Source organism: Schistocerca gregaria, chromosome 2, assembly GCF_023897955.1.
Source record: "Schistocerca gregaria isolate iqSchGreg1 chromosome 2, iqSchGreg1.2, whole genome shotgun sequence".
NCBI lineage: Eukaryota > Metazoa > Arthropoda > Insecta > Orthoptera > Acrididae > Schistocerca > Schistocerca gregaria.
Window position 1 is genome coordinate 300,181,894 of NC_064921.1, and position 25,186 is coordinate 300,207,079.

At 42.5% G+C, this 25,186-nt stretch overlaps 1 protein-coding gene across 1 annotated transcript in view; it reads left to right on the forward strand.

The window, feature by feature from the left end:
* LOC126336914 (1-phosphatidylinositol 4,5-bisphosphate phosphodiesterase epsilon-1-like) overlaps positions 1-25,186 on the forward strand; it is a 419,543-nt gene that overhangs the window by 259,781 nt on the left and 134,576 nt on the right. Inside the window, exon 7 of the mRNA XM_050001045.1 lies at positions 23,482-23,758. Coding sequence (XP_049857002.1) covers positions 23,482-23,758 — 277 coding nt within the window. The remainder of the gene's footprint in view (positions 1-23,481; positions 23,759-25,186) is intronic.

Here is a 25,186-nt window from a genome sequence, read left to right on the forward strand (position 1 = left end):
GCCCATTCTCCGTCTTAAATCCCGTCAAGCATGTGTGGAATGCATTCAGGAACCTTACTGCAGTACGCCCACAAAAACCAGCAACCATCCAGCAGTCCTCAACAGCGCTAGTAGAGGACCGCCCTACCAGCAGAACTCCTAAACAACCACGTGACCAGTATGGAGCCACGATGCAATGCATGCATTGCCGTCCATGATTTCATACCCTATTGACAATCACATCCTGCGTTTTGTTTTGTACTGTAACTACTGTCTTTCAATAAAAGTGTCATATATGTTCATGTCGTTTCATATTTCTTTCAGTTACCTTCTGCACTGCAATCTAGCGGTTCTTTCTATGTATGGTGCAAATTCAGTCGAGGTATGTGACTTAGCACTGACATCATGGAAAGGTTACTTGCATCCTTAAGTTTTGCACACCAGAGTATTTTAGCTAGCGGTCTGAATTCAGATCTACGAGGATTTTTTGTATAATGTCTGTCTCTAAGAAAACGCCAAGTATTTTATGTCGTTACTTTGTTTTGTATCAGCGTTGATCAGAGTGATGTGTAATGGCGTCCACGGCAATCAGTGATGTTTCTTTCTGTTTATTCCGTTTCTGACGCTTGTTCATATCTTTCCAATGTGGTATGTATGGCTTCGCAGTCAAGCAATAACATTTATGTCATTTTTCATGTGCGGTTGGTAAACGCAAAACTGAATGAACTTCATGCAGACAAACAAGATACATAAAAATATTAAATGTACGATGTAAAAAAAATAAAAAATAAACTAATACACATTGTTAGATGTAGCAATAAAGAGAGAGATAAATAAACACAAATTTGACATTTACTCAAAGCAAACATCAATAGCCACAATTACATATGCCATATCAATCCACACAAAAAAATACAAACTAACAGCTCTCTAACACATGATACACAAAGTGAATAAAATCTTACTCGGCAGAGAAAACTATGAAAGAGAATTCGAAACCATACAGCTCACAGCCAATAACAATGGATGCAACATCTTTATAACATAAAGGCTCAACCCTAGAATCAAAACACAACTGAAGACAAATAAAAATAATCAGAGAATACAAGCAGTCACAAAACCACAAACAACATTAGCGCTACAGTACACATAATCTCGCAGAACAGGAACACTAGCGAAGTACAAACAAAACATACGGCCTGCTGGTTTGGCGGTAAAGGGAATGCCTGGAAAGCGAGCTGTCGCGGGATCGAATCCCGGTCAAACCACGGAAATTGTCCAGTCTGCCTTTAACCTAGACTTAACATCTCCAAGATGGAACGAGTCACCAGGAACGGCATGTGGATTGTGCTCCATTTTAAAGTGTTGGTCCCCTTTCCCCAGACTGTCAACTGGGGTAACTCCAAAAACAGTACGTGTCAGAACTGCGAACTCAAGTGCCTTATCCTCAGAGCCATCTACTTAAATATTAACTACCGTGAGAGGCAAAGGACTACTCACAGCAACAACGTCAGTATGTTAAAAATATTGGTTTCTGAATAGAGAGTTGTCAACGTTAGGACGTGGTCGACGAGACGCACAAAGTTCTCTTCCAGCTTAGTTCTAATGAGTTGAGAAGAATCCAATAAAAGGGCTCGCTTGAGAAGACGAACTGTCTCTAAACACGTTAATTAGCCGATCAGTATAGGACCAAGCACGTAACATAATATGTTACCAACATCAGTGTCTATGTGTAAAAGTGACAGTAACGTACTATGTCTCCGGCAGCTCTCAAAGTTAATGTTAACTGCCTAATGTCGTAATAGCGCATGGCTAGAAAGTAGAAATCAAATGTGCAGTAGACCTTTCGTGACTTGGAATCTCTTCCTCCGCTTAAAGTCCGGATCGTGTCCCACTAACACATCAGTAGCTATGCTTGGGCATTATTACCACGTTCATTTGTTGTCCACTAGTATAATAACTACCACAATCGTTCTAAACTCGGCCACTGTCCACGTACACTGATTACAATGACCTGACCCAGTGGCAATAGGACTAACCGCGAACAAATTACTTGCGGTTTGCGGCAGCTAGTATAATGACGTCACTGTGGATTATAATATTCTATCGCAATACCGCCCATTTTGTTACTGAATTTGTGGGAATTCTGCTCGGTTGAATGGTAAGTTGGACACATTACCAATGTGGGGTGAAACTGACGGAAAAATATACTGAAAAAGTGTAGGTTGCGAGATATACTATTAGTACTGTTGTAACAGTAACACTTCAGCATTCACACACTGGCTCACAAACATGAATAACGTCAAAAACAACATTCGATAGCAGTAAAAGAACTTTCAATTAAAACTAGATTAAGTAGTGAATTTGTAACATGCTTTAATACGAACTGACTCGTCAGCGAAATTTTACCAGGGGTACCGGTATGAAATGAGCGGTTTTTTTTTTTGTGAAAATGAAACACTAATTTTGAATTGAAATGTAAAAACATTTTATTCAAAGTATTCGCCATTGCTTTCTATACATTCTGACCACCTTTCTGGCAATGTGTGGACACCACGCCAACAGAAATGTTCGTCTTTTGAAGCAAACCAATCAGACACCCAATTTTCGACTTCTTCGTAGGAATCGAAGTGTTCCTCAGCCAATGCGTGTCCCATTGATGAAAACAAATGGCAGTCGGAAGGGTCCAAGTCTGGTTAATACGGCGGGTGGGGTAGCAGCTCCCAGCTAAGTGTTTTGATTGTATCCTGAACCAGTTTTGCTTTGTGTGCAGATGCACTGTCGTGTAAAAAAATTACTTTGCCATGTCTTCTGGCCCATTCTGGTTTTTTTCGATCAATGCATAGTTCAAATTGATCATTTGATGTCTGTAGCGATTAGTACTCACAGTTTCACCGGGTTTTAGAAGCTCATGATACACCACACCTTTCTGATCCCACCAAACACAGAGCATTGTCTTCATGCCGAATCGATCTTGTTTCGAAGTCGATGTTGATGGTTGTCCCGGATTAACCCATGATTTTTCCCGTTTAGAATTTTTAAAATAAATCCATTTTTCATCGCCAATAACAATTTGGTGCAATACTGATTTTCTTTCGTGTCTTTGAAGCAAAATTTGACAAATGGTTTTTCGGTTTTGCATCGGTCTTTCATGGAATTCATGTGGCACCCATTTTCCACATTTTTGGATATTTCCCGTAGCTTTCAAACAGTCAGAAACTGATTTTGTGCAGCATTTACCATTGCTGCCATTTTCTTCTGACTCAAAGTATCATCTTCATCCATTGTTGCTTGCAATTCGGCGTCTTCTAACTTTTTTGGTGGTCTTCCACGTTCTTCATTTCTTAGATCAACATCATTATTTCTCAACAGTTGAAACCTTCTTTTGCATTTTGCTTCTGATAGAGCATAATCACCATAAGCATTCGATGCGACTCTGCAGCACTTTTTTTCAAATGAAAACAAAAAAATTAATGCTTTCCGCAAATCATCACTTTCTGGTACAAAATTCGACTTTATTAACACGATGAAAACATATGATGTTGTTTGTTCCATGACTTGATATATACTAAATATCTTTGACAGATGTCATACCAACCAAACAAAAAAATTAAGGCTCGTTCACAACAAATGTTCCCTATCGACACATTTGTATCTTAACGCTCATTTCATATCGGTACACCTGGTATAAGGGTATGGTCATCGATAACCTTTCTCAGTAACGAACTGGACGAAGTACAAAATAAAAGAAACTTATATGGCATTGTTGTTCAGTTAGCAGTTCATGAAATTCAAAGCGAATAAACGTGATTCTGCATCGATTTTATGTTTGTGTCTCATTGTGTGCTTATTATTTTATCATCTTCAACAGTAAGTCCAGTTTCCGCTTTAACAGGATACATAGGAGATAGCACTGATAGATTTAGAGAAAGCCTTGGTAATAATGAAGGGAATACACTTTTTGAAATTTTTAAAGTAGTAGTCAGCGTAAGATTAACGCCAACTTTTACAGAAGCCAAGGAGTAGTTTTAAGAGTTGATGGACCTGAAAGGGAAGCAGTAGTTGAGAACGGAGTGACGCAGGGCTGTTACCGTCTTCGATGTTATTCTGTCTGTACATTGTGCAAGAAGAGAAAGGAAATAGGGAAGTAACTAAGAAACCGCATTAAATTTCACGGAGAAGAAATTAAAATCAGACGATGTCACAGAATTCCGTCACAGACGGCAAAGGACGTGGAAAAGTGAACGGAACAGGTAGCTTCTCGAAAAGGGTTATAAGCTGACTATCAAAAAAAGAAAACAAGGGTAATAGAATGTAGTCTAATGACATCCGGCTATGCTAAGGAAGTACGTTAGGATAAGAGACACTAAAACTAGCCGGGCGATCTTGGGCCCCTTGTCACGGTCCGTCCAGCTCCCCCCCCCCCCCCCTCCCCCCCCCCCCCCCGTCGGAGGTCCCATAAGACCTTACCACAAATTTCCAATTTCCACTAAAGCTATAAGATGATTTTGTTATTTAAGCAGCAAAATAACTGATGATAGCCGACGTAGAGAGAACATAAAATGCAAATTGGCAGTAGCAAGAGAAGCGTCCTGGAAAAGAGGAATTATTTAACGCCTCATACAAATTTGAGTGGTATTTATGAGGTGTGTAGCCTTGTACGGATGTGAAACCCGAACGACAAACAGTTCAGACAAGGAAAGAATAGACAATTTTTGAAATGTCAAGCCACTGGATAATGATGAAGATTGCATGGGTAGATTGTGTAACTAGTGAAGAGATGTTGTTGTTGTTGTTGTCATCAGTCCTGAGACTGGTTTGATGCAGCTCTCCATGCTACTCTATCCTGTGCAAGCTGCTTCATCTCCCAGTACCTACTGCAACCTACATCCTTCTGAATCTGCTTAGTGTACTCATCTCTCGGTCTCCCTCTACGATTTTTACCCTCCACGCTGCCCTCCAATGCTAAATTTGTGATCCCTTGATGCCTCAAAACATGTCCTACCAACCGATCCCTTCTTCTAGTCAAGTTGTGCCACAAACTTCTCTTCTCCCCAATCCTATTCAATACCTCCTCATTAGTTACGTGATCTATCCACCTTATCTTCAGTATTCTTCTGTAGCACCACATTTCGAAAGCTTCTATTCTCTTCTTGTCCAAACTAGTTATCGTCCATGTTTCACTTCCATACATGGCTACACTCCAAACAAATACTTTCAGAAACGACTTCCTGATACATAAATCTATATTCGATGTTAACAAATTTCTCTTCTTGAGAAACGCTTTCCTTGCCATTGCCAGTCTACATTTTATATCCTCTCTACTTCGACCATCATCAGTTATTTTACTTCCTAAATAGCAAAACTCCTTTACTACTTTAAGTGTCTCATTTCCTAATCTAATTCCCTCAGCATCACCCGATTTAATTTGACTACATTCCATTATCCTCGTTTTGCTTTTGTTAATGTTCATCTTATATCCTCCTTTCAAGACACTGTCCATTCCGTTCAACTGCTCTTCCAAGTCCTTTGCCGTCTCTGACAGAATTACAATGTCATCGGCGAACCTCAAAGTTTTTACTTCGTCTCCATGGACTTTAATACCTACTCCAAATTTTTCTTTTGTTTCCTTTACTGCTTGCTCAATATACAGATTGAATAACATCGGGGAGAGGCTACAACCCTGTCTCACTCCTTTCCCCACCACTGCTTCCCTTTCATGCCCCTCGACTTTTATGACTGCCACCTGGTTTCTGTACAAATTGTAAATAGCCTTTCGCTCCCTGTATTTTACCCCTGCCACCTTTAGAATTTGAAAAAGAGTATTCCAGTCAACATTGTCAAAAGCTTTCTCTAAGTCTACAAATGCTAGAAACGTAGGTTTGCCTTTTCGTAATCTTTCTTCTAAGATAAGTCGTAAGGTCAGTATTGCCTCACGTGTTCCAACATTTCGACGGAATCCAAACTGATCCTCCCCGAGGTCTGCATCTACCAGTTTTTCCATTCGTCTGTAAAGAATTCGCGTTAGTATTTTGCAGCCGTGGCTTATTAAACTGACAGTTCGGTAATTTTCACAACTGTCAGCACCTGCTTTCTTTGGGATTGGAATTATTATATTCTTCTTGAAGTCTGAGGGTATTTCGCCTGTCTCATACATCTTGCTCACCAGCTGGTAGAGTTTTGTCATGACTGGCTCTCCCAAGGCCGTCAGTAGTTCTAATGGAATGTTGTCTACTCCGGGGGCCTTGTTTCGACTCAGGTCTTTCAGTGCTCTGTCAAACTCTTCACGCAGTATCGTATCTCCCATTTCGTCTTCATCTACATCCTCTTCTATTTCCATAATATTGTCCTCAAGTACATCGCCCTTGTATAAACCTTCTATATACTCCTTCCACCTTTCTGCCTTCCCTTCTTTGCTTAGAACTGGGCTGCCATCTGAGCTCTTGATATTCATACACATGGTTCTCTTCTCTCCAAAGGTCTCTTTATCGAACCTAATTAGAGAGAAGAGATTTTGATGGCACAACTTGACACATTTTGAGTCATCAAAGAATCGACAGTTTGCCGGCCGGAGAGGCCGTGCGGTTCTAGGAGCTACAGTCTGGAGCCGAGCGACCGCTCCGGCGGTAGGTTCGAATCCTGCCTTGGGCATGGATGTGTGTGATGTCCTTAGGTTAGGTAGGTTTAATTAGTTCTAAGTTCTAGGCGACTGATGACCTCAGAAGTTAAATCGCATAGTGCTCAGAGCCATTTGAACCATTTTTTTTTTTTTTTTGAATCGACAGTTTGGTGAGGGACAAAAATGGGGGGGGGGGGGAAGGAGATAAAAACTGTAGTAGACTGCGAGTTAATCAGGCGAAGCGGCAAAATTGTTTTAACCTTCAAACCTTATCAAGCACCTATTCCAATCTAATTCTTCTACCTGCAAGTCTTCACTCTTTCTCCTCATTTGTAGCAGTCCACCCTCCACTTGTACTCGCGCAAATATTTTCAACTTTCTTTACTTTCTACGCCAAAAAAACTCTTGATAGTGAGTTCGTATACTTTGATCTTTATCTAACCTCCACGACGTTTCTTATAGCTTCCTGCTGCGAGAGCCAGTGCTTCATGCCACAATAGTTGGTCCATAGTCCATTCTTCTGGTGAATCTTTCAAAAGAATAATGTCTTACCTGATGATTTTAGTACTTCTGCGTTATTTGTGGTACATTAGTGCCGTGTGCGCGAATGGGATTCGAACTCGGACGCCTTAATGTTGTGTTCATAACGCTACTAATTACTCCTTCCAACCACGCTTCATGGACCGGCTCAAAGAATTAATACATCACGGAATCCTTCCCTTTTTTTCTTACTCTGCAACAAAACTGTGAGATAAGCACATCGCAGAGGAAGGATGTAGCGAGCAGTTTTGGTTTATCCGCTGCCTCAGAGTTGTTATTTTAAATATAGCTGAGTGATCCAATTTTCTAACAGCAAGTTCATCACTTGACTTACTAAATGTGTACATGCCCATCTTATAGCCGAAACACGTGCAGTGAGCGTAAATGACACACAACTGTGAGAGTCTATGAGCACATAGCAAATGAGATATATTAATGAATTTTCATTTATCAGTTTGATAATGGCAATGAACGCAAATAAATTAAGAGAGATCGTTTTTAAACATCTGGTTATATCAACTCAAGAACATTGAAGAACCACATGGCATTCTGTGCCACGGAATGACAAAAATAATATATCAAGAATCTTTAAATTAATGAGGAAGAAGTTTATGTAGTTCGCCTGTGATTCGTATGTGTTATATAGGGAAACGGAATTCTGTCTCACCTGAATGGAGGCTGGATACCACGCAGTACACATCATGTTGAGTCCAATCACTTGTAGTGGCTCAGTACGGCCGTCAACTTCTTGCACTGAAATGATAGTTAAGCTGCGCTGTGTAATGTGTTACCTCGTAACTACTAGCACGTAACCAGAGAATGCAGGCAGAAAGTCTCATAGCAAGTTTGCACCTACAAACAAAAGCAGCCACTGGCAGCCAGTCTCTGTATTTACAAACGTCAGACTACACACACACACTGAAGATACGAACGCCGACCAAACCACACCGGCCTGGCCGCGCTGATCTCCTATTGATGATGAGATAAATTCCCATACTCTTTGACAGAGAGTAGGGGTATAATGTGGAAGACCTACACCGCCGTACTAGGCAAAGTCCTAGTGGAGGTGGTTAGCATTGCCTTCCTCCGACGTTAATGGGGGGCTTGAATGATGATCCTGAAGACGACACAACAACATCCAGCCATCTCCAGGCAGGTGAAAACCGCTGACCCCGCCGGGAATCGAACCCGGGACCCCGTGCTGGGGAAGCGAGAGCGCTACCGCGAGATCACGAGCTGCGGACGATCTCCTATTGGCGCCGAGACAATGCCCGCCGAAGAACGTCGTTCAAACTACGCATCTCCACTGAGCGAAGGCTGACTACATCTCGGACATCAGCTAGTGGTTACAGAATATCTTAGAAAAACTGCTCGCGATTTATAAAACGCGGGAAATACAGAGTGTATCAAAAAGAATCATCCGATGTAAAAAAAAAATTGTAACTGTTACGTTATTTGAGATATGTACGCGAACCGTGAACAACATACTTTTGGAAACAGCAAACTCTCGAGTATTTCCGCTAGGTGGCAGCAGTGTGTGCCCACTTCAGTTATAGTAAAAATGGCGTCGGGACAACGGAAAGCGTTTTGCGTTCTAAGTCTTGCGCAGTGTGGGTCAGTAATAACTGTTCAGCCTGACTTTCGTTCTGGGTATGGTGTGGATCCTCCTATAGCACCTAGCATTAGACGATGGCATCGACAATTCCGAGAAACAGGTTGTTTATGTAAAGGCAAGTCACCGGGCCGTCCCCCAGGGTCCGACACAAACGTCGAACGCATCCGCCACAGTTTCACAAGGAGTCCGCAGAAATCCGTACGCCGTGCAGCTCGACAGCTCAGCATGCCCCCGATGTACATCTGGCGTGTGTTGCGTGCAAAATTCAGCTACTGAAAGCTCCTCGTGAATGTGACAAACAGCAACGTGTTAAGTTCTGCAATTTCGGCCTTGGCTAGATGGAGGATGACAGCTTTCTCTCATACTTCGTGTTTTAGTGGCGAGGCAAATTCCATTTAAATGGAAAGGTGAACCGTCGTAATGTGAGAATACGAAGCAAGGAGCAACCACATGAAGTTTCACCGCCTGAGAGGGACTCACTGAAATTTAATGTGTTTTGTGCAGTTTCACGGAAAAAGGTGTATGGTCCATTTTTCTTAGCCGAGAACACTACGAGAAGCACATATCTCGATATGCTTGAGAACTTTTTTTCCCCATATTTGGAGACTGATTCGAAGGACTTCATTTAGCAACAGGATGGGGCACCGCCACACTGGCCTCTGAAAGTGCGGGAATTTTTAAATCAATAGGTTACTGAGCGATTGATCGGTCGCACAGGACCAAATGATTCAGCCTTGCATAACTGGCTTCCTAGGTCACCGGGCCTGATTGTATGATTATTTCTTGTGAGGGGTTTATAAAATACTTTGCTTATGTGTCTCCGTTACCAACAACAATGAATGAACTGAGACATCGCATTACAGCAGCTGTGGAAACTGTAACTCAAGATAATCTCGCTGTAGTGTGGAAACAATTTGAATACTGCAATGACATATGCGCCGTGCATCTCCAAGGGAACGTATTGAACACTTATGAAAAGGTATGAAAAAGAAACTATTTGAGTTTCCCTTTCATCAAAAAACAAAATTCATAGTATATGTTTATTGGTTTCACAAATATGCTGGGTGGTCCATTGATCGTGACCGGGCCAAATATCTCACGAAATAAGCGTCCAACGAAAAAACTACAAAGAACGAGACTTATCTAGCTTGAAGGGGGAAACCAGATAGCGCAATGGTTGGCCCGCTAGATGACGCTGCCATAGGTCAAACGGATATCAACTGCGTGTTTTAAATAGGAACCACCATTTTTTATTACATATTTGTGTAGTACGTAAAGAAATATGAATGTTGTTGGACCACTTATTTCGCTTTGTGATAGATGGCGCTGTAATGGTCTCACTCATATGGCTCAAAATTTTAGACGAACAGTTGGTAACAGGTAGGTTTTTCGAATTACAATACAGAACGTAGATACGTTTGAACATTTTATTTCGGTTGTTCCCATGTAATACATGTACCTTTGTGAACTTATCATATCTGAGAACGCATGCTGTTACAGAGTGATTACCTGCAAATACCACATTAATGCAATAAATGCTCAAAATGATGTCCGTCAACGTCAATGCATTTGGCCAATTATCCTTCCTCCCATAATGCCGCACCATACATTAACCCGCCAAAGTGGCTGATGTTCCACTTGTCGCAGCCATCGTGGATTTTCCGTTGCCCAGCAGTGCATATTATGCCAGTTTACGTTACCGCTGTTGGTGAATGAAGCTTTCTCGCTAAATAGAACGCCTGCAAAAAATCTATCATAGTCCCGTAATTTCTCTTGTGCCCAGTAGCAGAACTGTACACGACGTTCAAAGTCGTCGCCATGCAATTCCTGGTGCATAGAAATATGGTACGGATGCAATCGATGTTGATGTAGCCTTATCAACACCGACGTTTTTGAGATTTCCGATTCTCGCGCAATTTGTCTGCTACTGATCTGCGGATTAGCCGCGACAGCAGCTAAAACACCTACTTGGGCACCATCATTTGTTGCAGGTCGTGATTGACGTTTCACATGTGTCTGAACACTTCCTGTTTCCTTAAATAACGTAGGTATCCGGCGAACGGTCCGTACACTTGGATGATGTCGTCCAGGATACCGAGCAGCATACATAGCACACGCCCGTTGGGAATTTTGATCACAGCAGCCATACATCAACGCGGTAACGACCTTTTGCGCAATTGGTAAACAGTCCATTTTAACACTGGTAATGTATCACGAATCAAATTCCGTCGGCACTGGCGGAATGTTACGTGACACCACGTACTTAAACGTTTGTGACTATTACAGCGCCGTCTATCACAAAGCGAAAAAAAATGGTCCAATTAAAACATTAATATTTCTTTACGTACTACACGAATATGTAATAAAAATGGGGGTTCCTATTTAAAAAAACACAGTTGATATTCGTTTGACGTATGGCAGCTCCGTCTAGCGGGCCATCTATAGCGCCATCTGGTTTCCCCTTCAAGCTAGACGAGTTTCATTCTTTGCAATTTTTTCGTTTAATGCTTATTTCGTGATATACTTGGCCCGATCACTATTAATGGACCACCCTGGAGACGTAGCAAATCCAATGGCTCATTTTGATACACCCTGTAGTAGAAGCTGACAGTTGACACGTGTGACGCAGCTTTCAGTCTGTCGGTGAGGTGAGCTGTAGCAGCGACTCCGGTGGCTGGCAAACGCTGAGGGTAGAAGCGCCCGGTACGTTTACCCGCTGCGCCGGCGAGTCCAGCTGACACGACGCACGCGCAGATCCGCGCGGGATAATTGTTACGGATATAGTCGTTACACGCGCGAACGAGCCGGTCGATTTAGACAATCGGGGGCCAGCCTTTTGTGCGGCGCCACGAAGCGGCCGACTCCGAAAGCTGTCCCACAGCAGGCTGACAGCCGAGGAAGAGGCTCCGGCGTGCGAATAGGTAGTCCCCGCTCCACCACCGTGGGTCTTCCACTACATTCACTGTCCCACTGTGGATATGCCACTCATTCTTCATTTACGTATGTTCTTTTCTCTTCGAGACTTCGTAAGGTCCTTGATTGTATATTTTCAGCAGGTGTTAATCATATAAAGGTGCATCGGCAAACAATTCTCTCACAAAAAGGAAAATAAAATAAAAAATAAAAACGGTAGGAATTCGTGCATCTGCCTGTAAACTCTCCTGTAGTGTTACATTAATCCTCTTATCTTACCCTATTCCATACATATTTTGTCCTTCCTCCGACCGTGAGATGTACGACTCTGTTCTTCGTAATATATACAGATTGCATCATAATTAATGGCAACGCGTACAGTTGAAAGTACACGATTGTATTGTATTGTTTATTAACGGGGGTTCCTAGAAACGACGGAGAGGCTCCGTCCCCGCCGCAGCCGCAGTGGTCCACAACCTCACGACGACCACCGCAGTCCACGTCACCCCTCCGCCGCCACACACCGAACCCAGGGTTATTGTGGGGTTCGGCCCCCGCTGGACCCCCCCCCCCCCCCCCCCTCCCCGGGGTACGTCTCACACCAGACGAGAGACGAGCGTAACCCCTATCTTTGCGTGGTAAAGTAATGTTGGTGCACGATTACGCAGAGAACTTGTTTGCGCAGCAATAGCCGACATAGTGTAGCTGAGGCGTAATAAGGGGAACCAGCCCGCATTCGCCGTGGCAGATGGAAAACCGCATAAAACCATCCACAGACTGACCGACTCACCGGACCTCGACACAAGTCCGCCGAGCGGATTCGTGCCGGGGACCAGGCGCTCCTTCCCGCCCGGAAAACCGTGCGGTAGACCGCACGGCTAACCGGGCGGGCAAAGTGTACGATACTACAAGCAAAAAAAATCTCAGTAAACCTAGGGTCGAAAATGCATACCTTAAGAGCTACAAGCAATTGTTCAGCTTCGATACTATGAAGTAGAAGAGATTTGCTTTCCAAACCTTACCAGTCTTGCTTTCCTTACCGTATCAGTCCACCTAATTTTCAACATTCGGCTGTAGCACCACATCTCAAATCCTTCGATTCTCTCTTCTGTCCCGGTTTTCCCCACAGTCCATGTTTCACTACCATACAATGCTATACTCCAGATACATTCCCAGAAACTTCTTCCTCAATTTAAGGCCTCATTTGATAGTAGTACACTTCTCTTGGGCAGGAATGCCTTTTTTTGCCATTGCTAGTCTGCTCTTGATGTCCTCCTTACTCCGTCCGTCATTGGTTATTTTCCTGTCTAGGTAACAGAATTTCTTAACTTCATCTGCTTCGTGACCATCGATTCTGATGTTAAATTTTTCGCTGTTCTCATTTCTGCTATTTCTCATTACTTTCGTCTTTCTTCGATTTATTCTCAGTCCATATTATGTACTCATTAGACTATTCATTCCATTCAGCAGATCATCTAAATCTTCTTCACTGTCACTCAGGAAAGCAATGTCATCAGCGAATAGTATCATTGATATCCTTTCTCCTTGAATTTTAATTCCAATCCTAAATCTTTCTTATATTTCCGTCACTGCTTCCTCGATGTATTGATTGAACAGTAGGGCTGAAGGACTACATCCCTGTCTTACACGCTTTTTAATCCGAGCACTTCGTTCTTGGTCTTCTTATTATTCACTCTTGGCTCTTCCACACATTGAATACTATCCCTCTCTCCATACAGCTTACCCCTATTTTTATCAGAATTTCGAACATCTTGCACCATTTTACATTGTCGAAAACTTTTTCCAGGTCGACAAATCCTATGAACGTGTTTAGGGATATTATCATGTTAATTTCTGTAGTACTTCTAAAATTTTAGTGAGGATCAGTGGAAGATGTGGATCAGGGACAGCCCAGAATCCTGCAGGCGTGCAATGCTCTCTCTCATGTGCAGAGTTCTGTGGACTGGCTGCATTTATCCCCCGCTATCACGCTATGCTATCTGAGATAGAAGAGCCGGAAACTACGAACGTGCCGTATTTAGATGGCAATACAGTCGCACAAAGAGCATTAAACATTTTGCATGCACCTTTGTTTCATATTTCGTAAAGATTTAGATCAGAGACAGAAAAGTTTTCAGTATTTTTGGATCGCTGAAGACATAATAAAATTTATACCCCGCACAAACTGTTGCCTACGGTCAGACACAGTGAATTTCGCAGATTTTTGTCACTTGGGTTGCCACTTAATTATGACTCAAGTAGTTTCACAACCGAAAAAAGGCTTTCACAGATGTAAGGAGATCGAAACATTGTATCACGTTTGTAAACTCATTACGAAGGAGTTCATACTTTAAGAGCTATGAGCAATTGTTCATCATCGTTACTGTGTAACATGTCTTTTACTGAACAAATGCTCATCGCTCTTAAGGTATGCATTTTAGAAGCCATATTTACACAATTTTTTGCTCGTTTGGTCCGTAATGCCTCCTCCCAAAATATGGAAAGCAAAGAGCTTTCAGCAAAACTTCCTTTTACAGCGTTGGAGATGAAGAAGTGCTCATAGCTCGTAAGGTCTCATATAAGAACCCATGCTTGCTAGATTTCTTTGCTTGATGACCTTCCCGTCACATCCCTGCATATTGACCGTCCTCCTGAGACACCCTCTATAGATGGAGCTTTGATATTTGTAAGTAGGCGACCGGTACAAAAGAATTCTTTGCAATATTGTTTGACGAGGTAATATTGCGTGAACTATACTAATTTCCTTTGTTACCATTATACCAATGTTATTTCTTGTTGTGTTGGCATATTTCACGAACTTTTTGATAAATAATCTGATGAAGTAAAAATGAATGATGAAGTAAAGAGATATTAATTTAAAAAGAAGATTAAATAGCCGATGATCTCAAAATTGTTTAAATCTTCAAAATCTATCAAGCATCTCTTCCCTGTCAAATTTTTCTACCTTTCCACTCATTTGTAGTAGTCCTCCCTCGTTTTCCATAACGTGCAAGCAAATATTTTCATCTTCCTTTACTTTCTATGCTCAAAATTTTCGATAGTAGGGTCATATGGTCTGATCTTCATCTTCCACGATGTTTCCTCTGTTGTCCTGTTTCGAGAGACAGTGCTTTATGTCACAGCGATCGATGCGTTTTCTGCTCTTTTCGTGAAGTTGTCCACGGATTTATGTCTTACTTATTGTTCTTAGTACCCTTGCATTGTATGTGGTAAGTTGGAGCAGTGTGCTTAACAGGGATTCGAACCTGGACTCCTTACTATTGATGGTATAACGCTATTAATTACTCTATCGAAGCACAATTCATAGACCGAAACTTTGCCACGAAACTGTGAGACGACAGAAAAGATATAGAGGGAAGTTTGGATAACGAGAATTCATTCTTTTACTCCAAGCAATGTTTGTAAGGAAACGAGAGCAGTGCTTGGCACGTTGAAGCTACGGAAGGATCAAGTAGATATGATAAGATGGCGTCACTGGTGACGACAAGGATCTGGTTTCAAATCTTGATATGGCATACAGCTCTAAGTAGTCATGCACAATCAAATATGCTCTTTAAAGCAGAAGATTTAATACAATAGATTATTTCTACAGTGTACGAGAATGTAACTAAGAGTGAATTTTTACTAGCAATGAAATTGTTCAGTCCTTACATGACCCTTGGCCAATATAACTGGAATCTATATTAAAGGTAAGAAGTATTAAAAGGTAATTTGTAACATGTTATAGCGTTTAATATTTTCTTGCCGCTGTATATATTTGCACGGAGAAGTAGATCACTTAACTATACGATCTGATATAAGCTGCATTTACCTCTATTTTGTGTCTAACGAACACCACAAAAAGTTCCGGGTGAATCGTGCTGGGCAAGTTTTTGATGAGAACCTCTGGCTTCCCGCTGGCGAATCCGTACGTTCATTAAAACCATACCTCTTCGCTAACGAAACAGTTTGGAGATCATACATTGACAAGATTCTTGCTGCTACACAATCCATCTATCTACGTAGCTGGCGATTGGAGCGACAAAAATTGCCTTAACTTCTCTAAACAGAGGCTCTCATAGGTCGTAACAGCTTATGAATAATGCTGCTCATTAGCACCTCACCTCAATACAACTAACTGTATTCGTTTTTCTTTTTTTACGTTTAACTATACCGCGTTTGTGCATTGCGGAGCAACGCATATTAACTGACATGCGAGCAAAGCGCTTTTGTGCAAACCATGTTAACAACTTATTAAGAGGATAATACTGACATTGTTGTATAGTTACGGTTGGCTGCCATTCAGTTCACGGTAGGCGAACGCTACCTCGGAAAGCGAGTAACCTTCTTGATACTGGATTATACCCTCTTTATTTCAACCTAACGTACATTTATAAAAACTTTTTATTTACCAGGCAGAAAGGGCTTTACGAGTCATGATCCATTTTAGTGTCGTGGATTTTTCAACTAAATACCAGGCGCGCTGCTTATGAGACACAGGTGAGAATTTCTAGTTCCACCATTTACGTTACAATAAGGGAAACCACGGTTGGAACGGTGCAGTACAAACTACTTTTAATTTAATTCTGTGACAATATGTCCCATACAAAAATGTAAAAACCTGGCGGTTTGTCAGTACTAGAGGAACTGCGACAATAAATGTTATTTTCTCTATCTGTTTCTAACTTTTTTTCTTTTCGGAGTACTTTTCTACTAGCAAAGTTGACTTTCTGTATATGTGTACAAGTAATGTATCATGTGGAAGTCTTAATTTCAGATGAGAATTAATATGATTAAAATTTCTCTACAAGCGAAAACTGATGCTTATCTGTAACCAAATATGAAGTGGCGATTTGTGGGGTAATTTGTTACAAATTCGGTGGGGCTAGTTTTTACGATGAAAAAACCTGCCTCGTGTCATGTGCAGCTTCTTATTATGTATTTTCATTGTGAAGGCAACATGAGAAATTGCAAAAAGAAGACAAACAGAGGCACAACGCCACAAGTAATATATACTGAAGCGGAAAACGAAGTAATGTCATATTACAAGTAATTTTTAAAAAGAAAACAGATTTTTCTATAATATTGATAACAAATTACATTTAAGAGAAAAATAATAATAAAAACTGTAACATTTTTGTCAACGCCTATTAGGATACACTATGAATAACAGTTTACCCCACCCACTGTAACAACATGTCACATTGTGGCGTAAACTGTAACAACGTGCATCATCAGTAATAATCATCAATGGTATTCATGTTAGCTGAGCTTAAAGGAAAAAAATATGCGGTGAATCTGTAACAATGGTGCTACATTACAAGCTGTTTCGCATTAATATAACTCTAAAATCTTCTTGTACAAACATCATTGAAATGAATTGTAACAACTTTCCCCAGTCTCCTCCAGTTAAGATTGGCAGTTTCTTATCTCAGACTAGGCACCTAATACGTCAAAAGGCGAGTAACCTTACTGTTCAAAATGGTTGAAAGGGCTCTAAGCACTATGGGACTTAACATCTGAGGTCATCAGTCCCCTAGATTTAGAACTACTTAAACCTAACTAATCTAAGGATATCACACAACACCCAGTCATCACGAGGCAGAGAATCTTCATTAGTTACGCGGTCTAACGTTCAGCATTCGTCTATAGTGGCGCACTTCAGAGTCTTCTGCTCTCTTCTTGTATACACTGCTCATCGTTCACACTGCACTTCCTTACAAGCCTATCTTCCAGACAAATACTTTCTTCATAACGCTTAAATTTGTATTCAGTATTAACACATTCCTCTTCTTCAACAATATTTTCGTTCCTATAGCCAGTCTACTTTTTCTATCCTCCTTACGTCCATCATCATTAGTTATTTTACTACCGAGTACCGAAACTTATCAACTACTTTTGATCCCTCATTGCCTAATCTAATTCCGTCAGCAACTCTCGATGTAGTTCGACTACCTTCCTTTACCCATGTTTTATTTTTGTTGACGTTCATCTTATACTCTCTTTTCGACGCCGTCGATTCCGTTCAGCTGTCCTTTCAAGTTCTTTGTTGTCTCTGTCAGATTTAGGATGTCATCGACGAACCTGAAAAATTTTGTGTCTTCTTCTTGAACATTCACAGTTCATAGTAATTGACGGAAAGTCTTCGAGTAAGACAGAAGTGATTTCTGGCGTTCCCCACGTTAGTTTTACAAAACCTTTGCTGTTCCTTATCTATATAAACGATTTGGGAGACAGTCTAAGCAGCTGTCTTAGGTTGTTTGCAGATAACGCCGTCGTTTATTGATTAGTAAAGTCAACAGAAGACCAAAACAAATTACAAAACGATTTAGAAAAGATATCTGTATGGTGCGAAAATTGGCAATCGACCCTACATAACGGGGAGTGTGAGCGCTAAAAGGAATCCGTTCAACTTCGGTTACACGATAAATCAGTCAAATCCAAAGGCCGTAAATTCAACTAAATATCTACGAATTACAATTATGAACAACTTAAATTGGAAGCATTACATAGAAAATGTTGTGCGGAAGGATAACCAAAGACTGCGTTTTATTGGTAGGACACATAGAAAATGTAACAGATCTAACGAGACTGCCTACACTACTCTTGTCCGTCCTCTTTTAGAATATCCTCTTTAGAATATCCTTACCAGATATGACTGATGTAGTGCATCGAGAAAGTTCAAAGAAAGGCAGCACGTTTTGTACTATCACGAAATAGGGGAGAGAGTGTCAGTGAAATACAGTATTTGGGCTGGACACCATTAAAACAAAGGCGTTTTTCGTTGCGGAGCAATCTCCTCACGAAATTCCAATGACCGACTTTCTCCTCCGAATGCGAAAATATTTCGTTGGCGCCGACCTACATAGGGGGAAACAATCACCATGATAAAATAAGTAAAATCAGAACTCGTACTGAAAGATGTAGGTGATCGTTCTTTCCGCGAGCTATACTATATTGGAAAAATAGAGAATTGTGGAGGTGGTTCGATGAACACTCTGACAGACATTTAAATGCGATATTCAGAGTATCCATGTAGATGTAGTTGTAGAATTCCTTCTCCAAATTTTTCTTTGGTTTCCTTTACTGCGTGCTCAATGTACAGGGTGAACAAAAGCTGGGATAGGCAACAACTGTGTGTCACTCCCATCTCAAATACTTGAAAGAGTGTGTTCCAGTCAACAACACAAAAGCTTTCTCTAAATCTACAAACACTATAAATTTAGATTTTCCTTTCTTCTAAGATAGTTGGTGCGTCAGTACCACCTCACACTTTCCTAAATATCTCCGGAAGTGAAATTATTCTTCTCTGAGTTTGGCTTCTACCAGTATTCCAACTTTTATAAATAAACTAAAACAAAACGAAAATTCGACGCACCACCAAGGAATTACCCTAATGAGACGGAAATCGGTAGATGTGATGTACATGTACAGTCGAACAAATGATTACAATTTCCGAAAATTTAGTTGATTTATTCACGAGAAAGAACCTCACAAGCTGAGCAAGTCAATGATACGTTGGTCCACCTCTGGCCATTACTGAAGCAGTTATTAGGCTTGGTATTGATTGATAAAATTGTGTGATATCCTCCTCAGGGATATCGTACCAAATTCTGTACAACTGGCGCCTGAGATCGTCGAAATCCCGACATAGTTGGAGGGCCCTGCCCATAATGCTCCAAATGTTCTCAATTGGGGAAAGATCCGGCGACTGTGTGTGGGTGGGAATTATCTTGCTGGAATGTAAGCCCAGGATGGCTTTCCATAAAGAGGAACTAAACGGTGCGTAGAAAATCGTTAACGTATCGCTGTGCTGTAAGTGTGTTGTGGCTAACAACCAAAGGGATAATGGTGTGTAATGAAATGGTACTCCATATCGTCACTCCTGGTTGTTGGTCCATACGGCAGGCGACAGTCGGGTTGGTATCCCACCGCTGCCTGGGGCTTCTCCAGAGACGTCGTCGGTCTGGAATCTCATTAACTGTGATCAGTGATGAGTCCCGCTTCGAATTAAGCCCCGATGACCAGGGAATACATACCAGGGATACCAATCTTAATGTCACCTGGTGTACGGCCCGACAACCAGGAATGATGGTCTGAGGTGCCATTTCATTTCATAGCAGGACGTCTTCGGTTGTCATTCATGGCACCCATTTACAACACAGCCTTACGTCTACGATATTGCACGCCCTGTTTTGTTGCCCCTCATGGTAAACTTCCCTGAGATTATGTTCCAGTAAGATAAGGCCCGCCCGCACGCGGCAAGAGTTTCTACTGATTGACTTCATGTTTGCCAAAGCATGTCCATTGAGAATGTTTAGAGCATTATGAGCAGAGCCCTCCAACGAGCCGCCCCTCCCCCTCGCCCGGATTCTGACGTTCTAACGCGCCAGTTAGACAGAATTTGCTACAATATCCCTCAGGAGGACATCCAGTAACTCTATCAGTCAATGCCAAGGAGAATAACTGCTTGGGTAAGGGCCAGAGGTGGTCCAACACGTTGCTGACTATCACAGTTTGTGAAGCTGTTTCTCATGAATAAATAATCCAATTTTTCTGAAATCGTAATAGTTTGTTTGTCTGTACACGTACATCACATCTGCGTATTTCCTTCCATTCTGATAATTCCTTCGTGGTGTGACTTGTTTTGATTTATTTATTTGTTTCTAGAGCGTAATTCGTGTCAGCCTATTGCAAACATGATAGATCAATAATATTCAGAGCTGTCAGTACCAACTTTCTTTGGAACAAGAATTATTACATGCTAATTGAAGTCTGGTATTTCAGCTGTCTCATATATCTTGTATGCCAATTGTAATAGTTTTGGCGTGGCTGGCTTTCCCAGCAATCTCTATAATTCTGAGCGAATGTCGTCTGCTGTAGGGACCTTATATCTTTCAGTATTCTGTCAAATTCTTCTCGCACTGAAGGCTAGAAGCTGAACCAATGAATTAAAATTTGTACAATGACTGACTCTTGAACGCAGGTCTCTTGCTTACTAGGAATGTGTGCTAACCACTACACCACTGTAGCGTAGCGTTGTGGCTGCCATCACTGCATGGACTATATTCTAGTCCAATGCCCCCCGTAACACAAACTTCAGATCACACCTTCAGCCCATTTTATCCTTCTTAAATAGTCAATGTTGCAAATGCCCTCAAACGTTGGAATACTACCCATCTTTGTATATAATGGGGAAATGCTGCCTGTAGCTCAGATGCAGGTAATCTATTGATATGATAGGATGTCAGAGATCCCTGGCAATACCGGCTATTTAAGAAGGGGAAATCGGGCTGAAGTTGCGTATTGACGTTTGTTTAGGGATAGCACAGGACTAGTGTAGTCTGTGCAGCTGTGGTACCCACGGTACTGCTAGTAAGCAGGAGACCTGGATTCGATTCCCGGCCCTGGCACAAAATTTAATTCATTGCTTCACCTTCTGTCCTTATCGAACGTAAGTTGAGACTCATATCCTTATATATAAAATTCCTGTGTCACAGTGTTAGTTGCCACACTCCCCCAAAACGGCTCTATCGATTCTGATGAAATTTTACATGTATATTCGGTAGGTCTGAGAATCGATCGTAGTCTGGTTTTCATACCTCTAAGTGATAAAAGTTTTTATTTATTTTTTATTTTTTTATGTGGCATTACAAAATACACGCAACCTAAATTTTCTCCCTACCACCACCAACCCCTATTTTTTAATAGTGATTTCAGAAATTTCATAATTTTCGTCCCCGGTCGATAACTGATCAGTTATCAATTGATCAGCTATCCCCGCCAGGTGTCTACAGGTGATAGTCTTTCACTATTCTATAGATAGGTAATTGAAGAAAACGTACCAAAAGCAACGACTCGAATATCCCTCTTTGAATTGACGTAACTAGACCGAGAAGTTTAACTAGGTAGCACGCGTCATTCGCCAAACCGAAATTTAGGCCTAGCACACACGCATCGATTTTTATCGTACGGAAATACAGGGTGATCAAAAAGTCAGTATAAATTTGAAAACTTAATACATGGCGGAATAATGCAGATAGAGAGGATTGGCACACATGCTTGGAATGACATGGGGTTTTATTATAACCAAAAAAATACAAACGTTCAAAAAATGTCCGACAGACGGCGCTTCATCTGATTAGAATAGCAATAATTAGCGTAACAAAGTAAGACAAAGCAAAGATAATGTTCTTTACAGGAAATGCTCAATATGTTCACCATCAATCCTCAACAATAGCTGTAGTCTAGGAATAATGTTGTGAACAGCACTGTGAAGCATGTCCGGAGTTATGGTGAGGCATGGGCGTCTGATGTTGTCTTTCAGCATCCTTAGAGATGTCGGTAGATGACGATACACTTGCGACTTCAGGTAACCGCAAAGCCAATAATCTCACGGACTGGGGTCTGGGGACCTGGAAGGCGAAGCATGACGAAAGTGGCGGCTGAGCACACGTTCATCACCAAAGGACGCGCGCAAGAGATCTTCCACGCGTCTAGCAATACTTTGTTTCTTTTTTGGTTCTAATAAAACCCCATGTCAGTCCAAGCATGTGTGTCAGTTTTTACCTATCTATCTACATTATTCCGTGGTTTATTAAGTTTTCAAATTTATACTGATTTTTTGATCACCCGGTATATTGTACGATCAAATTCTTTTAGTGGAACAAAGAAGTCCCTATGTTCTCCTTTGCTCCTCTAAAAGAATTTAACCGTAGAATATTTTTACGTACGTTAAAAATCGATGGGTGTGCGCTTGGCCTTATTCATAATGCTGGCGAACACGTTTCGACACGAAATTGCCGCTCTGTTTGTATGCTCATGGACGAGCCGTGTATCGGCTGCAATTGTTAAATCCGCTCGATCTACCGCAGAAACGCTAGAAGTAATAGGGGCAGATACTGCCGAACTTCCCTCTAAGCCTTTTCTCACTGGCTGGTCCCGGCGGAGGTTCGAGTCCTCCCTCGGGCATGGGTGTGTGTGTTTGTCCTTAGGATAATTTAGATCAAATAGTGTGTAAGTTTATGAACCGATGATCTTAGCAGTTAAGTCCCATAAGGTTTCACACACATTTGAACATTTTTGAACCTTTTCTCACTGCCTACACAGTCTTCGGCCATTATTATTGTTTGTGTCACGAGCTCCCGACAACAACGGCTATTGTGTTACACATATACATTATCCTTATAGACTAGAGATAATTTATATGGCAAAACAACGTTTGCCGGGTCAGCTATAACATATAAAGATGTTCAGAGGCGGAACGAAGTTCGCCGGGCATAGCTAGTGTCTCCAGGAAAATGTAATTCCATCATGAAACTTCCTGACGGATTAAAACTCTGTGCCGGACCGAGACTCGAACTCGGGACCTTTGCCTTTCGCGGGCAAGTGCTCTACCAACTGAGCCACCTTTTTTTTATTTATTTATTTTTAATCTAATTTTTGGCGATTTCGTTCGTTGCATCTGCTCAGGGCGGACGTCGTAAGACATCCGTTTAAGTTCGTTGTTGATCGATTAACTCAGTTTTTTTTATAACAGAGGGCAACTAACCCTCTGACCGAGCACGCTGAGCTACCGTGGCGGCTAAAAATAAAGAAAGTAAACTTTTCACTCGAGGGAAGACTTGAAGCAAGTGCTCTACCAACTGAGCTACCCAAGCACGACTCACGCCCCGTCCTCACAGTTTTACTTCCGCCAGTACCTCGCCTCCTATCATGTCTTCCCCAGTATGAACCATTCTCAGGCGCCCATTTTGAATTTTCTGTGAATCTCAATTAGCACGTCTAAGTGCGCGACTCCGCCGTGTGCCCGCAGGTCAAACAAGCTGAAACCGTTCTGGCTGTCGATCACGGAGAAGGAGTCGCTGCCGGTGCTGGACTTCCTGTCGGCGGCGCTGATGTCGGCCGAGTACGAGCGCGCGCTGGCGCGGGCGCTGGCGATGTCGGAGTGCCGCGTCGTGCCCTTCTTCGGCGCCTTCCTGCGCGAGCTGCGGGACATCCTGGCGGGCAGCCCCAGCCTCGTGGTGCTGGCGCCGCCCCCGCACTCGCCCTCGCCGGCGGCGGCGGCGGAGGCGGCGGAGGCGCAGCTCGAGGTGAGGCGGCGGCGCGGGGCGCGCGCGCGCTCCTCGGCCCCCAGCCACAGCCGCGGCCGCGGCCGCGCCCGGCGCGCAGTGGTAAGCCATCCCTCCGCCCCCACTCACGCCGACGCCCGCGCTCCGCCCCCACACCCGCCTCTGGCGACGTGGCCTGGCCGCTGTCTCTGCGCCGCGCCGTCCGCTCGCTCGTCGCCTCCACCTTCAGGTTCTTCTCGTTCTGACCGCGACCCGACACCCGCGCTGTCGTCATCCCCATCTGCACTCGTTACTTCAGCCCTGCGGACCTTCCTTTTTCCTCTCTACTATTCCAAAGTGTCTTGACACAGCTATTTTACGATATTCCAGAATGAATCATTTTGCCTCTGGCGTGTGTTTTTGTAAGTAATACCCTTACCGATCAACACCATCTGGTGCAAAGTATCTGAACGTCTATTAGTGGACATTAATATGAGTTATGTCCACCTTTCGCTCTCATAACGGTTTGAAATCTATTAGTGACACTTTCCATGAAGTGGCTGAATGTCTGTGGAGGAATTCCAGCCCACTCTTCCTAAAGAGCCCAAACTACAGATACTAGAGTTCTGTGTTAGCAGAAGAGCCAACACGAGTGGAGACCGAAATGCCGCGTTTTAGGTCACGCAGGCTGGCGTGAGGAGGGAAGAACTATACTGACGTGAGGTCTGGAACATGACAAGGAATGAGAATTCAGAAAGCGGACGTAATTAGTTTCATACTTAACTTTCATTCTTTAATGATGAACGTCGCTCTTGACGGTACATGATTCACAATATTATCTGTTCAGAATACATTCCTGAAGTAATTATAGTAACTGAATATGGCACCTTGCTAGGTCGTAGCAAATGACGTAGCTGAAGGCTATGCTAAACTGTCGTCTCTGAAAATGAGAGCGTATGTAGACAGTGAACCATCGCTAGCAAAGTCGGCTGTACAACTGGGGCGAGTGCTAGGGAGTCTCTCTAGACTAGACCTGCCGTGCGGTCTGCAGTCACTGATAGTGGCGACACGCGTGTTCGACGTATACTAACGGACCGCGGCCGATTTAAATGCTACCATCTAGCAAGAGTGGTGTCTGGCGGTAACACCACATAGAGATCTCATCGCAGAGGTGTTCCATCTGGTCCAGATCGGGACACAAGGTAGACTCGTCCACTTCAGCAATGTTATTGTCCACAAACCATTGCCTCAAAGATGTTGTTTTATGGCAGGGTGCATTATCGTCCTAGTACAAACAATCATCGTCTCCGAAATATTCCTTAACTGTACGCAATACGTAATGTATTCATATTCTGCGCATAAGCGCCCTAAGGGGACCCCACCCTAACTTCGAAAAACACCCACATTTCATAATACCACATCCTCCATACTTCACTGTTGACACTACACATGGTAGCAGGTAATATTCTC